This window comes from Ictidomys tridecemlineatus, chromosome 3, assembly GCF_052094955.1.
Source record: "Ictidomys tridecemlineatus isolate mIctTri1 chromosome 3, mIctTri1.hap1, whole genome shotgun sequence".
Taxonomy (NCBI): domain Eukaryota; kingdom Metazoa; phylum Chordata; class Mammalia; order Rodentia; family Sciuridae; genus Ictidomys; species Ictidomys tridecemlineatus.
The window spans coordinates 37101164-37114984 of NC_135479.1; the positions used below are offsets into that span (position 1 = coordinate 37101164).

Sequence of the window (13821 nt, forward strand, 5' to 3'; positions counted from 1 at the left end):
ATGGAAAATCTCAACACTGATGTAGAAATGCACTATGCTGAGCTCATCATAAAAGTGGGTAAAGTGACTTTTGGAGAAGAGAACAGGAAAAGGATGACCAATAGCAGTTTGAAAAGAATTGAGAATTCAAATATCATCCAGGCTATTTGTGCACTGTTAAATTCTGGAGGGGGTGTGATCAAAGCAGAGATTGATGATGAAACCTACAGTTACCAATGTCATGGACTGGGACAGGATTTGGAAACTTCATTCCAAAAGCTCCTTCCTTCAGGTTCACAGAAATACCTTGACTACATGCAGTACGGGCACAATCTCCTGATTTTTGTGAAATCATGGAGCCCAAATGTTTGCAGCCTCCCACTGAGGATTTGCAGCTTGCGCTCCAATTTATATCAGAGAGACGTGACTTCTGCCATTAACTTGAGTGCCAGCAGTGCCCTGGAGCTTCTTAGAGAGAAATCATCTAGAGTTCCAAGAGCTAGATCAAAGCTGAAGCTGCATCCTCAGAAAGCTCTCAACAGATACATTCAGGAAGAGGAAGACATGAAGATGTCTGCCTTGGAATTTTTTGAAAGGGATAAACTCACATATAAGGAGAAACTCAACTTTGCGGAGTCAACACATGTCGAGTTTAAAAGGTTCACCACCAAAAAGGTTGTACCTCGGGTTAAAGAGATGCTGCCTCATTACGTCTCTGCATTTGCCAACACTCAAGGGGGATACCTAATTTTCGGGGTCGATGATAAGAGCAAAGAAGTGTTTGGATGTAGGAGAGAAAAAGTGAACCCTGAGTTACTAAAAAAAGAAATAGAAATCTGCATAGAAAAATTGCCTACATTCCACTTCTGTTGTGAGAAGCCCAAGGTGAAGTTTACTACCAAAATCTTGAATGTGTACCACAAAGATGTCCTGTTTGGTTATGTCTGTGTGGTTCAAGTAGAGCCTTTCTGTTGTGTGGTATTTGCAGAGGCCCCAGATTCCTGGATCATGAGGGACAATTCTGTCACAAGGCTGACGGCTGAGCAATGGGTGGTCATGATGCTGGGTATTCAGTCAGGTAAAGAGGGAAGTGAGTCACTGTCTAGGGAGGGAGGGAGGGAGGAGCTTCCTTCTTTGCCTTTTAAAATAGACCAATTAAAATAGAAATGTGCTTTTTGCTTACAAAGGTTCTGTCATGATGGTGTCCTTTTTCTAACATATTTAGTTCCAAAGACTCAGAATCTGAACTCTTTGAGGTTAAGAAATACTTGGATTTCACTCCGTTTGGAGAAAGTTTTAGTATGCCATCAATCATGAATTAGTAAAAGTTTCCCTTTATGCACTTTTAAGCCTTCTTTAAAAAGTTTTGCAGGCTGATTTTCCTACTCTAAGTGGGAAGTCTCAGCCTACAGATGATCTTTGGAGAAACACTCTTTAAGAATGATTTTGAAGGGCTGGACTGTAGCTCAGTGGCAGAGTGCTTGCCTAGCATATGTGAGGGACTGGGTTCGATGCTTAGCACATAAAAATGAAACAAATAAAATAAAGATATGTTGTCCATCTACAATCACAAAAAATATAGGTTAGTCCCATTAATCCTTTAAAAAAAAAGAATTACTTTGCACTAAGACTTTCAAGGGAAACATATTTTGACAAATATGAACTGTTTCAATACCCCTGGGAGCTAATACTTTAAACCACTGGTTTTGTGGCACCACCAAATAGGGGAAAATGATAAGAAGTTCCTAGGACAGGGGGTGGCAGTGGGGAAGGAGAACCCCTAGTGTTATTACTTCCCTTAGAGTTTTGTTCCCTTACAGCCTTGGTGATTCCTAATCAATCCACAAAGGACTTTTAGACTGAATTAAGCTTATTACCTGGGCTTCATTGTTGATATGTTCCAAATTTGATAAGAGAAGCTTATATCATCAGATCAAGACTCTAGTGATTATAGAATTTTATTTGATTATCCTTTTTCTGGTTCAGAATTTAAATTCGTTTGATTCACCTTCCTCCCCACCCACACAGGTACCAAATTAGACACTTAAACAACAACTGTAAGAATAAAATCAACTTGTACTGAACCTTCTCTGATCCCTAATAGATACCCTTTCTTCTTAGAGATGACCTGGAATCTGATCATTAGAGTTGGAGGGACACTTAGGGATCATCACCTCCCTCTGGCATGAGAGAAGTGAAATGACTTGTCTAAGATGAGCACACAGTGAGTTAGATTGTGCATGACCCCTGCAGCTGTCCCCAGACTTCATTCTTGACATGCAGGCTGGTTGAGACAGAGTTAGAGTGACAGTAGCTTAGGCACCATACACATCACATGTGTCCAATAGGAAGAGCAGTAAAAGAGTTCTTTTAATTCTGATCTTTATTTTTGTCTGAAACAACTTTCCATGTGATTGCTTAGCTCCTCCCAGTTCGGCCACTGACTACAGTGCTCACCTGATTTCATCAACTTCATCTGCCCTAAGAAGGCCAGCATATCCCATGAAAGTCATGGAATTTAAGGGAGTTCTGCAACAACGTTTGTTTCCAGGTATTCCCTCTTGATTTCAGCTGAGTAGACTATTTATTTTGTAAAATTAAGATGGGCACTAAGGGTGAGCTCAGTGGTAGTGTGCAAGACCCTGGGTTCAATCTTCAGCACTGGGCGGCGGGGGTGGGTGGGTGGGTAAGCTGGAAAGAAATCAGTAGCAATTGGTCCAAGTCTTTTTTCCTAGGGAAAGCCAAATGTAAGATTAAACAGACATAATGGTCCTGAAATATACATACATATATATGTTTTATATATGTATATATATATATATATATATGTATTCATACACATGCATATGTGTATATATGGGATCACCGGAACTCCTTCTCAACCTCAGCACTATTGACATTTAGATCACATAATTCTTTATTGGGGGGAAAGAGGGTGCCTGTGCATTATCGGATGTTTAACAGCATTCCTGGCTTCTACCCACTAGATGCCAGTAGCATCCTTTTAGTTGTAACAATCAAACATTCTCTAGACATTGTCGAATGTCTCCTAGGCACGGGCAGAGTTGTCTCTGGTTAAGAATCACTATTCTGAAAGAAAGCTCTTAGTTTTCCAAAAGCATCAGGTTCATTAAAAGTTCTTCACAGGGGGACTGGGGTTATACCTCAGTTGGTAGAGTGCATGCCTCACATGCACAATGCCCTGGGCAGGAAGGAGCTCCTTCCCAGCAGTTGTAGACCATTCAGGGTTGAAGGAAAGAGCTAGAGGCTGCTCTGAAAAGATCCCTCCCTAAGAGCTTTCCCTTGTGCTAGAGCTGCCTTGGACTGTGAAGAGTCCTTGGACTGACTGCAGCCTTGGACTGTGAAAAGGGGATGTTCTCTTTGCAACTAGGAAACCGATAGCCAAAGTCATCCTTTCCTACTATGTTGTGGGAATACTTAGCTATGCTTTTATAAATGTTGGTAACTCACTCCTGTTCCTCGAATTTTCAGTGACACAAGAAGAAATGATACAATTTAAACCAGAATCCCTCTGTAAGAAGCTGTTCTCAGATCATAAAGAACTGGAGGAATTAATGAAGACACAGATGTGCCCTTGTTCTCAGGGAATTGTGATATTTTCTAGAAGCTGGGCTGATGATGTTGGCTTAAGCAAAGAGCAGAACATCCTGTGCGATGCTCTCCTGATAGCAATTAACAGCCCCCTGGTACTCTACACAGTATTAATAGAGCCAAATTGGATTGAAGGGTTTGAATATGCTCGAAACACTGCTCATCGGTTAAAGCAGAAACTGCAAAGTGTTAGTGGCTACATAGGGAAAATGTGCATCATTCCAAGGGTGATCCACCTGGCCAGCAGACAGAGTAGACCTGGTGAAGTCCTTGTACACTACCCCCAATCCTACAGGCTCTCCAATGTGGATGAAATGGAGAACTTGCTGCAGGCCCTTGTGGTCATCTCACTGTGCTCCAGGTCTCTTCTGAGTGACCAGCTGGGCTGTGAGTTTTTCAGCCTGCTTGTAGAGGAGCAGAGCAAGTTGCTTTCCAAGAGCCTTCAGGAAACTCGGGAATTGTTCATCCACTGCCTTCCAGGAACCAGGAAGACAGCCCTAGCCATGAAGATCATGGAGGAAGTGAAGAACTTGTTCCACTGCAAACCTAAAGAGATCCTCTATGTTTGTGAGAGTGTCACCCTAAGGGATTTTGTGATGTAAGAATTTTACCAACTAAATTTTAAAAATGTGTTTTCAGATGAAGATTTTGTGATGCCTCTTTCCTGCAGAAGTTTGAGCCCAAACCAGTTACATATATCCAAATGATCAGGTAGTTGAGTTGTAAATGGGTAATTTGTAATGTTCAAGTTTAAACATAGTATAAATAAGCCAAATATATATAACTTAAATTTATAAAGCCATAGATTGTGGCTTTAAATCTATGACAAGTAGAAGTTAATATATCTGGGTTTTTTTTGATACTGGGGATTAAACCCAGGGGATTGAACCCAGGGGATTGAACTGGGGATTAACCACTGAGCCACATCCCAAGGCTATATATATATATATATATATATATATATATATATATATATATATATAGTCTCACTGAGTTGCTTAGTGCCTCGATAAGTTGCTGAGACTGTCTTTGAACTCTTGATCCTCCTGCCTCAGTCTCCTGAGCTCTGGGATTACAGGTGTGCTCTACCACATCTGGCTATTTTTTTAAAAAATATACCTTTTGCTTGATAATATTTTAAAGTCATAAGATTACTCACTGTGCTTAGTAGGAACACAAAATTTAAATATAATTTGACTTTTTAAATAACATCTTGCTGTACATCAATAATTTTAGAAAACATGAAAAATTAATTCTAATTTAAATCTCTAGTTTTCAATTCAATAATATATATTGGTTATTATACAATTCAGTCAATGAGGGCAAATTCATTTTGATTTTTGATTTGGTTTACTATATTCAAGAAATGCTTTGAAAAAAAAAAGAGATCTTTTGAGTACCATTTATATATTAAATGTATGAGTTTTTCAGCCTGCTTGTAAGGAGCAGTGTTAGAGGGGAAAGTATATCAAAGACTTTGTTGTTAAAAAGAAACAACATAAGTGTTGTGTAATTAGTATAAGAAAGATATGGTTATTTTAACAGGTGGTAGGAATATTAGCAAATACTCTGGTGAAAGAGACTCTTGGGCACACTTTTTTTATTGTTGTTTGGAGGGAGCACACTCTTAATAAATCAGTAGGAGAAATAAAATTGGAGTGTTTTCCAAACAAAGAGCACAGCAAGTTCAAAGGCATGGAGACACAGAGATCCAGAGTGATAGGCCTGACAGGGGCAGTGTGGGGCAGGGGGTATATGGTAGGTGTTGGTGTGGGAAGGGAGGCAGATGCAAGATTATGAAGGATCTTGTGAAATCTGCTAAGGACTGTATTCATTATTATTTTTTTAGTTGTCAATGGATCTTTTTATCTTATTTATTTATTTCTATAGGGCACTAAAGATCAAACGCAGGGCCTTACGCATGTCAGGCAAGCGCTCTACCACTGAGCCACAACTCCAGGACTGTATTCATTATTAAGCTTTATGGCTTAGTTTTAAAAAGATCCCTGTCAAGGACTGGGACTGTAGCTCAGTGGTAAAATGCTTGCCTCGAATGTGTGAGGCACTGGGTTTGGTCCTCAAAACCACATAAAAATAAACAAAGATACTGTGTGCTCGTGTACAACTAAAAAAAAAAATATATATATATATATATATATATATATATTTAAATATCCCTATCAAAAGTCTAATTCAGGGCTAGGGTTGTGGCCCAGTGGTAGAGTGCTCACCTAACATGTGTGAGACACTGGGTTCAATCCTCAGCACCACATAAAAACAAATACAATAAAGGTTATGTGTCAATCTACAATAACAAAAAATTTTAAATGGCTAATTCAACAAATTAGGGGGATGGGGGTGATGGGATACAGAGGTAGCTAAAAATCACTTCTTTAAGCGCTCACAACAGTCCAAACTGGAAGAGAAGAACAGTTATGGATCAAGGCATAGAGAAAAAAAGGCTCAGGGACTGCATTAAGCAAAATTAGGGAATCTGTAGGAGTGTGTACTGTTACTTACATTAAAATTAGAGAAGGTAAGAAATAACCAAATTTGTTAAGGGGGAAGTTATATGTATATAAGATTATATATATACACACACAAACATATTTATAATTATATAATTATACACATACATACATATGCTACAACATAAAGAGACATTGATCTGAGAGAAAAAGCCTCCAAAACCTAAAGAAATTTCCAGTTTTGTTCTATGAGTAAGTGAAGAAATAGAATTTGCTTTAGAGGAATTTGATTAGTGTGTTACTTTTCTGTTTATAAAGATTATGATATGCCTCTAGAAGGCTATGCTCCATCCCTAAAAAAGACAGAAAGCAAAGAAATGGTAGTAACAGGTACAAATTACTGTGGGGATTTCCTTTAGCTGAATGGATCTCATCTTCAAAAGATGGTCAAGTGGAGCTGGGGTTGTGGTTCAAGTGATAGAGTGCTCGCTTACCACCTCCGAGGCACCAGGTTTGATCCTCAGTACCACATAAAAATAAAATAAAGATATTGTATCCACCTAAAACTAAAAAATAAATATTATAAAAAGATAAATAAATATTAAAAAAGATGGTCAAGCAGTAGAAATGGACCTCTAATAGAAACAATAAAATCTACTTATTTTATAATAATGAAAATTTTATGTGCATATTTAACTAGATGATCCCAAAGAGGAGTGTGTAAAATTCTGCATTCTATCAGGTAGCTTGTAAGTTAAGCAGTTTTGCACTACTCATAACACTATTGAATTGATGAATCTGCCTGCAGAGAATTAGCCTGATTTCAATCCACAGAGTAATGAATGCTAGTGTTCCCTTGGTTTATATGTCTGAAACCCTCTTCTCTTTTTCATCCTTACAGTCAAAAAACCACCTTCCATGCTGTGACTCAGAAAACCTTCATGCAAGGGGAGTTCCCAAAGATTAAACACATAGTGATGGATGAGACTGAGAATTTCTGCAGTAAATACGGTGATTGGTACTTGAAGGCTAGAAGAATCACCCACCCTGAGGTAAAGGTGGTTGGAAGTGAAGACCTTCACCATGGGATCCTCTGGATTTTTCTGGACCCTTTCCAAGTCCATCGTGCAGATGACAATGGCCTTCCCTCTCCTTCTTCTCAGTTTCCTCGAAAAACAATCACCGACGGGATCCACTGTGCTCTGGAAATAGCAAATGTCATGAAAGAAGAAATGAAGATGATCAAAGCAAACCCTCCCTCCAGCATGTCTCTGGACACATTGGCATTATTCCAAGAAGCATCCTATGAGGAAGCAATGTTTGCCCAGGCTCTACCTGGGGTGTTTGAAACCAAGACTAACCTAACCATAGAACAAATAGCAAACTATGTGGTAGAAAGATGTCACAGCCTCTTCCAATGTGGCTATAGGCCCAAAGATGTAGCAATTCTGTGCAAGAGAGTAGAGGACACAGGACGCTATAAGCTTGCACTGCCTACAGCAATTAAGGACCGTGGAGCAACAGAAGTTCTATTTAGCCGTGCCATTGGTGTTGGGGGCAATCATATTATTTTAGACAGTATTCAGCAGTTTTCAGGACTGGAGAGAAATATTGTGTTCGGGATTAGTTCAGAATGTTCCCAGTCTGAGAAATTTCATAAGCTCTTCTTTGCCTCAAGAGCCATTAAACACCTCTACCTCCTTTATGAAAAGAGGGCAACCTTCTGAAAATTATTATAAATAAACATAGGGAGCCAGAAAAAGCAGAGGTTTCCTCCTTGACAGATGGCAGCTGTTCCTTTATAATATTATATGTGAGAAAACCAAGGCACATCAGTATGGCCTGGAGCCACAGAAATGTCTCTTGGGGCTGAGCCTGGCTTGCAGTGGCACTGCTTTTTTCTGGGTCCACCTCTCCTCCCTGTACAATTACAGCAGATTTAGGATTGATCCCGTCTCCAGTCTTCCTAACTCAATCCAGCTTTTGTTCTGTCATGCAAGCAGTTTATCCTCAAACAGAGAACTGCTTTTACGACATCCTCTGCTAGCACACCTCCTGTAAGTCCCCACAGCCTTCAAACCAAGCCAGTTCTCCAGGCTTCCCATGATGTGCCCTGAGTGACTCTCCTAACCACACCCTCAACTACACCTCCAGTGTCCTAATGTACCCCAACCTAATGCACCTCACTGGCCTATTTTGTCGGGGTGGTAGGGTGTCTTCTAGACCAATTACTTTGACTGGGTCTCAAGGGTGGCACCTGGGCTAGCATCTCATATGGTTATAGGTCTCAAGCTTTACAGGTTCAGAACTTGATTTCCTCTTTGCACCAAGTCTACGCATGAATCAAAATGCTACTTTGTTAATTCACATTGAGGATCGCTGTAACAAGTTGGGTCAAAGGCTTTTGCTAATCTGTGCATTCAACAATAGCATAAAGAAGCCAAATTATATGAGCAGAACTTTACAATAAGGGGAGCTGGTAATCTGACTCAAATGTAAGGAGTACTCAGGCTACATCAGACTATTGAAATACTTATTGTTATATTGCAATCATTTCTAAAATAAAGATATTTTCAGCACAAGGACTATGCAGGTCAGGTTTATAAGCTAACTCAAATTTAGAATGCCAAGGACCATTAGTTGTTCAATACTGTCTGCCTAGGTGAAATTTTTTCCCCTTAATTTCTAAAGTTTCTGGGTTGACCTCCAGTCTTTCCCTCATTTACCGCAACACATACACACTTTGCTTACATTCATTTCTACACCTGTCAATACACTCATGTATGCTACACAGCCTCACACTGCTGCTGGCCTGAAACTTGTCTATGAGAGGCCTTTGCACCTCTCTGATCCTTTTCATGATGATTTGGTGTTGATTTTAAAGTCCAACCCTCAGAGCTCTTTTATAGGGATCCTGGGTGGCAACTCTCACCTATACCACTCATACACATTCCTGCCTCTTGGTCTGTCCCTGGTGTTTTTTTCAGTCTTTAACCTTTTTTCTGTCCCTTCTACTTTTGAAATCCTTATTCTTTAGTCAAGTGCTTCAAATGCCCATCTCTTCCAAGAAACTTTTACCATCTTCCTGATGGTGAAGTGGCCTTTGTGGCCATTCTGTTGTTTTAAAAAGAATATATTGAAGATAGCATCCAATTCATTCCAGACTGTTCACAGAAGTTGTTGTATCCTAGCAGAATCTATGTAAATCTTCCTGGCATATCCTTTTTCCAATGTTTGGGAAATATATTAGAAATAAAATCAGTTCCCTTTCTTTAGTCATTTCCCCAAATGGATAAGCCATTCTCATGCCCTTCAATAAAATCTTTCCTTTGTAAAGTTTTTTTTTTTTTTTTTGGTATTGGGTTTTTTGGTTTTTTTTTTTTTTTTTTTGGTATAATGTTTTGCCACTAAGTTATATCCCTATTCCTTTTTGAGACAAGGTCTTGCTAAGTTGATAAAGTTGACCTCGAATTTGAAATCCTCTTGCCTCATCCTCCTGAGTCTTGGATAACAGGCATGCACAGCAGCACCCTGCTTTGGTTTTGTTTTTTTAATATTTACTTTTTAGTTGTAGGTGGACACACAATATCTTTATTTCATCTTTATGTAGTGCTGAGGATCGAACCCAGTGCCTCATGTGTGTGTGCTAGACCAGCGCTCTATCACTGAGCCCCAGCCCCAGCCCTGTTTTTTTTTTTTTTTTTTTTAAAGACAAAGCCTTGAACTTTCAGGGTTCAAATGATCCCCTTATCTCAGCCTCCTAAATAGCTGCGACTACAGGCAAGAGCCACTGTACTCATTGTGTAATTTTATAATATGGGTTTTTAAATTGCTTTGGAAGTATTCTTATTTTCAGACTGTTTTTAACTTTTAGAAAAGTTTGGGAAACTTGAAAGATACTGAGGAGGCTTCAATCCAGGAAAAAAAAATGTGGAAATACTCTTGGATATAATTTCAGATACAGGTCCTCAGCCTTCCAGAGGTGGGAAGAGCAGACCAGGTTTGGAGAAACTCTCTTAGCTGACATTTTGAACTGTTCTGGCCCATCAGGGGACCAGTTGTAACCTAATGGCCGGCTGTCCTGAACAAGGATTGAATGGAAAAACTTCTCCTCTGCCTCCTATTGTTTCAAGTATGGGATGTTTCTTGTTTTTTTTTTTTTTTTTTTTTCTCTATTATACTGCCTTAATATGATGGATAAAACAACAAAATTATTCAGATAACAGAGTTTCCAGCTGTGAGAAGCTTCAAAAACTTCCTTTTAAAAAAGGAGGGTAGGGGCTGGGACTGTTGCTTAGTGGTAGAGCACTTGCCTAGCATGTGTGAGGCACTGAGTTCAATCCTCAGCACCATATAAAAATAAAAGTAAATAAAATAAACGTATAAAAAAGGAGGGTAATATAATATTGTCATGTAAGTTTGAGAAATGGAGAAAAAAAGTAAAAGGTACTTAAATCGTATCAATTTCCAGGCATGATTTTTTTTCAGTTTGCTGATTTATTTCCATTCTTTATTGATATAAAAACACTTTTACATAGTTATGATCAAATTTTATAATCAGCTTTATATCCCATCTATGTGCTTTTTTGTATTTTACATTTTTGTGAAGCATTGCTACAGATTGTATTATTGTTCCAAATAATTCACCCCCTCCTATGTCTTGACCCTTTGAAGTTTCTAACATTAGAGCTGGGGATATTTTATTATGTGGACTTGGCCATGTTACTTGATGTGGCCAATGAAATATTATTATCTGTGATGTGGACACATGTCATATATGTTTTTAGCATTGAATTTGTTCTCTTGGGTTTCTGTCATATGAAACACATGCCCTGAATGGCCCATCGGTCACCAAGGAATGAGAGACATATGAAGCCAAGTTCAACTCAACTCACGGCCTGAGCCAAGTTCAAACAATCCTAACTAAATCAGACAAATCCCGACTGACCTGAAAATGCATGAATGAGAAATAAACATTTGTTATGGTTTGGTGTGGGGTGTCCCCCAAAAGCTCACATGTGAGACAATTTAAGAAAGTTCAGAGAAGAAATGATCAGGTTGTGACAGCCTTAACATCAGTGAATTAAACCTTTTTATGGGATTAGCTGATGCTAAGAGCCACAGCCAAGTAATATGATGCATGGCACTTTTGGTTGTAAGGTGAGGCCAGATAGCCATTGAGATGATATGATTATGTTAAGATTTGCATTCATATGGATATTGGACTCCTGCTGTTCACCAGGGCCTGCTAAGGGACTCCTGGAGAGTTCCCATTGGTTGGGGAATGGGGGGGGGACGGGGGGGGGGGGACTTCTTCTGGGGTTCCCAAAGAAGCCACGTGGGTGGATCGGCTTCTTCCCGGTGTAGGGGTTATTGGCGGCATTTTCAAAAATAAAGTTTGTTCCTGCTTGAGTGGCTGGTGATTTTGTGCCCAGCCAGACTGCAGCAAGCTGAGTGACATATAGAGGAAGTGGGGCATTGTAGGTGTGACTATGAGGTATATATTTGTATCTAACAAGTGAAGATCTCTCTCTCTACTTTCTGATCACCCTGTATGCTGCTTCCCTCTGCCACACTCTTCCTCCATGATGTTCAGCCTCATCTTAAGCCCTGAGGAATGGGGCCAGCCTTCTGTGGACTAAGATCTCTGAAACTGTGAGCTCTCAAATAAACTTTTCCTCCTCTATATTTGTTCTGGTTAGGTCTTTTAGTCCCAGCAGCAAAAAGGCTGACTAATCAATCTTTATTATTTTATGACTGGCTGTTTGCTTAGTAACAGTGGCTAACTAATGTAAGCATTTCTCCATGTTCTAGGACGGTCTTCAAAATTATAATTTTTAGTAGCTGTACAACATCCTAGCCAAATAATGAAATTTCAATAGACACTTACTTTTTATTTGTGTCAATAGCAATTTTATGCTACTAAAATTAAGCCAGGCGTATAGGCATACCATGTTTTCCTTGTCTAGTATATTTATAAATTCCCCAAAATGGAATTTCTCGAGCAAAAGGGTGGTCTGAATAAATCACATTATTTATGTCGATACTGATGGGAAGTGCTAAGAAAACCCAGTTGCTGTACAGTTTTATTTATTTATTTATTTGCCTGAAATAATAGAACAAAATGCTGACATCAGTTTCTGATCACCAAAGATAGATATTCAAATCTCAGAAAAAGGTGACCGCAAGGGACCATGGAGAGTAAAACCAAGGTTCATCACCTTGCACCAAGACCTTGGAGGAAAAGCATAATGTGGAGAATTATGGATGGGATTATAGGCTTGTACCATGGCACCTGGTTATATTTTCCCTTATTATTGTTTACTATTTCAGAATTATCTTGGCCTTTTGCATTTAAAGTTCCTGTTTTAATTCAGGGAAGGCTGTCTACTTTGCCCAGTTGTACATCTTGGAAGCGGCACATGATGGGAGAAGGAGGACTGAGGACAGTGAAGAAAGCGCGGGCCCCCTTCCTAGACAGGCAGATATGACAAACCCCACAAGTCATTGTTAATACCTAAGAATGTCTTTACACGTACATTCCTGTCTTCTCTGACATATATGACTATGGCTCACCTGTGTTAAATGTTTACTGTGTGGCAAACACTGTGAAAATTGTTTTAAATGAATCATTTAACCTCCCGGCCACCTTTTGAATTATGTATAGCAGGACTTAATTATGTAAGGCAAGATAAGGTACTGTTTTTTTCCTACATTTTTTTAGTTGGTGCATTATAGTTGTACATATTGATGGGATTGGTTGTTACATATTTGTATGTGCACACAATATAACAACATAATTTGGCCAATATAACTCCCCAGCACTTCCCCCCTCACTCCCCATCGCCCATCTCTTCCTCTACTGATCTCCCTTTGATTTTTAGGGGATTCATCCCCACCTTTGTTTTCCTTTTTCCTCTCAAGCATCTGCATATGAGAGAAAATATATGACTCTTAACTTTCTTTTTTGTGGGGAGAGAGGTACTGAGGATTGAACTCAGAGGCACTCAACCACTGAGCCACATTTCCAGCCCTATTTTATCTTAGAGACAGGGTCTCACTGAGTTGCTCAGCACCTCACTCTTGCTGAGGCTGGCTTTGAACTTGTGATCCTTCTGCCTTAGCCTCCCAAGCTGCTGGGATTACAGGCTTTCGTCATGGCACCTGGCCAACCCTTAACTTTCTGAGTTTGATTTACCATGATGGTCTCAAGTTCCATCCATTTTCCTTTAAATGGCATAATTTCATTTTTTTCTTTATGGCTGAATAAAACTCCATTGTACATGTAGACCACATTTTCTAGGATTAAATATTGTTAAAACCTTGAGTCCTAGGGTCAGATTGACCCTGGCTTTGAATTCCAACTCTATTTTTTTAATACTTTTTTTAGTTGTAGATGGACATTTATTTTTATTTTACTTTTATGTGGTGCTGAGGATGGAACCCAGTATTCACCTGGTGTTAGGCAAATGCTCTACCACTGATCGACAATCCCAGCCCTCCAACTCTTTTCTTACTTGGCTGTATGACCTTTGCAAATTGCTTTACTTCTGTAAGACTCCATGTTCTCATCTGTAAAAGAAAGGGAAAAGTTCATACCTATGCCTGAAGAGAAAGATGAAGATTGAAATAAATACTACATTTAAATAAAGCCTGTTTTGTGGGAAATTCAAGACAACTTGGTCCTTATAAGCTCTGATTTGTAGGTGAGAAATCTGGACTTAAAAAAGGTGAATACCTTACTCAAGATCACAGAACTAGT

At 39.3% G+C, this 13821-nt stretch overlaps 1 protein-coding gene and 1 long non-coding RNA gene across 4 annotated transcripts in view; one reads left to right on the forward strand and one right to left on the reverse strand.

The window, feature by feature from the left end:
* Positions 1 to 7844, forward strand: Slfn14 (schlafen family member 14). 2 transcript variants are annotated; one of them, XM_078042439.1, is made up of 4 exons: positions 1 to 1057; positions 2402 to 2530; positions 3472 to 4189; positions 6961 to 7844. In XM_078042439.1, exons 1-4 carry the CDS (start codon positions 1 to 3, stop codon positions 7784 to 7786), a joined length of 2730 nt encoding a protein of 909 aa, XP_077898565.1. In that variant the 3' UTR covers positions 7787 to 7844. The 2 variants fall into 2 exon arrangements, with proteins under 2 accessions (XP_077898565.1, XP_077898567.1); XM_078042441.1 differs by having other exon boundaries at positions 28 to 1073; positions 2412 to 2530.
* Positions 6234 to 13821, reverse strand: part of LOC144376099 (uncharacterized) — a 13008-nt gene continuing 5420 nt past the window's right edge. Inside the window, exons 5-6 of one of the 2 annotated variants that reach the window (XR_013436194.1) lie at positions 13515 to 13631; positions 6234 to 7261 (exon numbers count right to left, since the gene is read on the reverse strand). This is a non-coding gene — a long non-coding RNA (uncharacterized LOC144376099). Of the gene's footprint in view, positions 7262 to 11747; positions 13632 to 13821 lie in introns of those variants that run through there. The other variant, XR_013436193.1, reaches the window with a different exon arrangement.

What these genes read in the sequence shown, in the direction of transcription:
- Slfn14 (XM_078042439.1), top strand. Translation starts at nt 1, where the DNA reads ATGGAAAATCTCAACACTGATGTAGAAATGCACTATGCTGAGCTCATC. An exon ending in GCAACAACGTTTGTTTCCAG is followed by an intron (nt 2,531 to 3,471) that starts GTATTCCCTCTT and finishes TCGAATTTTCAG; the next exon opens with TGACACAAGAAGAAATGATA. An exon ending in ACCCTAAGGGATTTTGTGAT is followed by an intron (nt 4,190 to 6,960) that starts GTAAGAATTTTA and finishes TCATCCTTACAG; the next exon opens with TCAAAAAACCACCTTCCATG.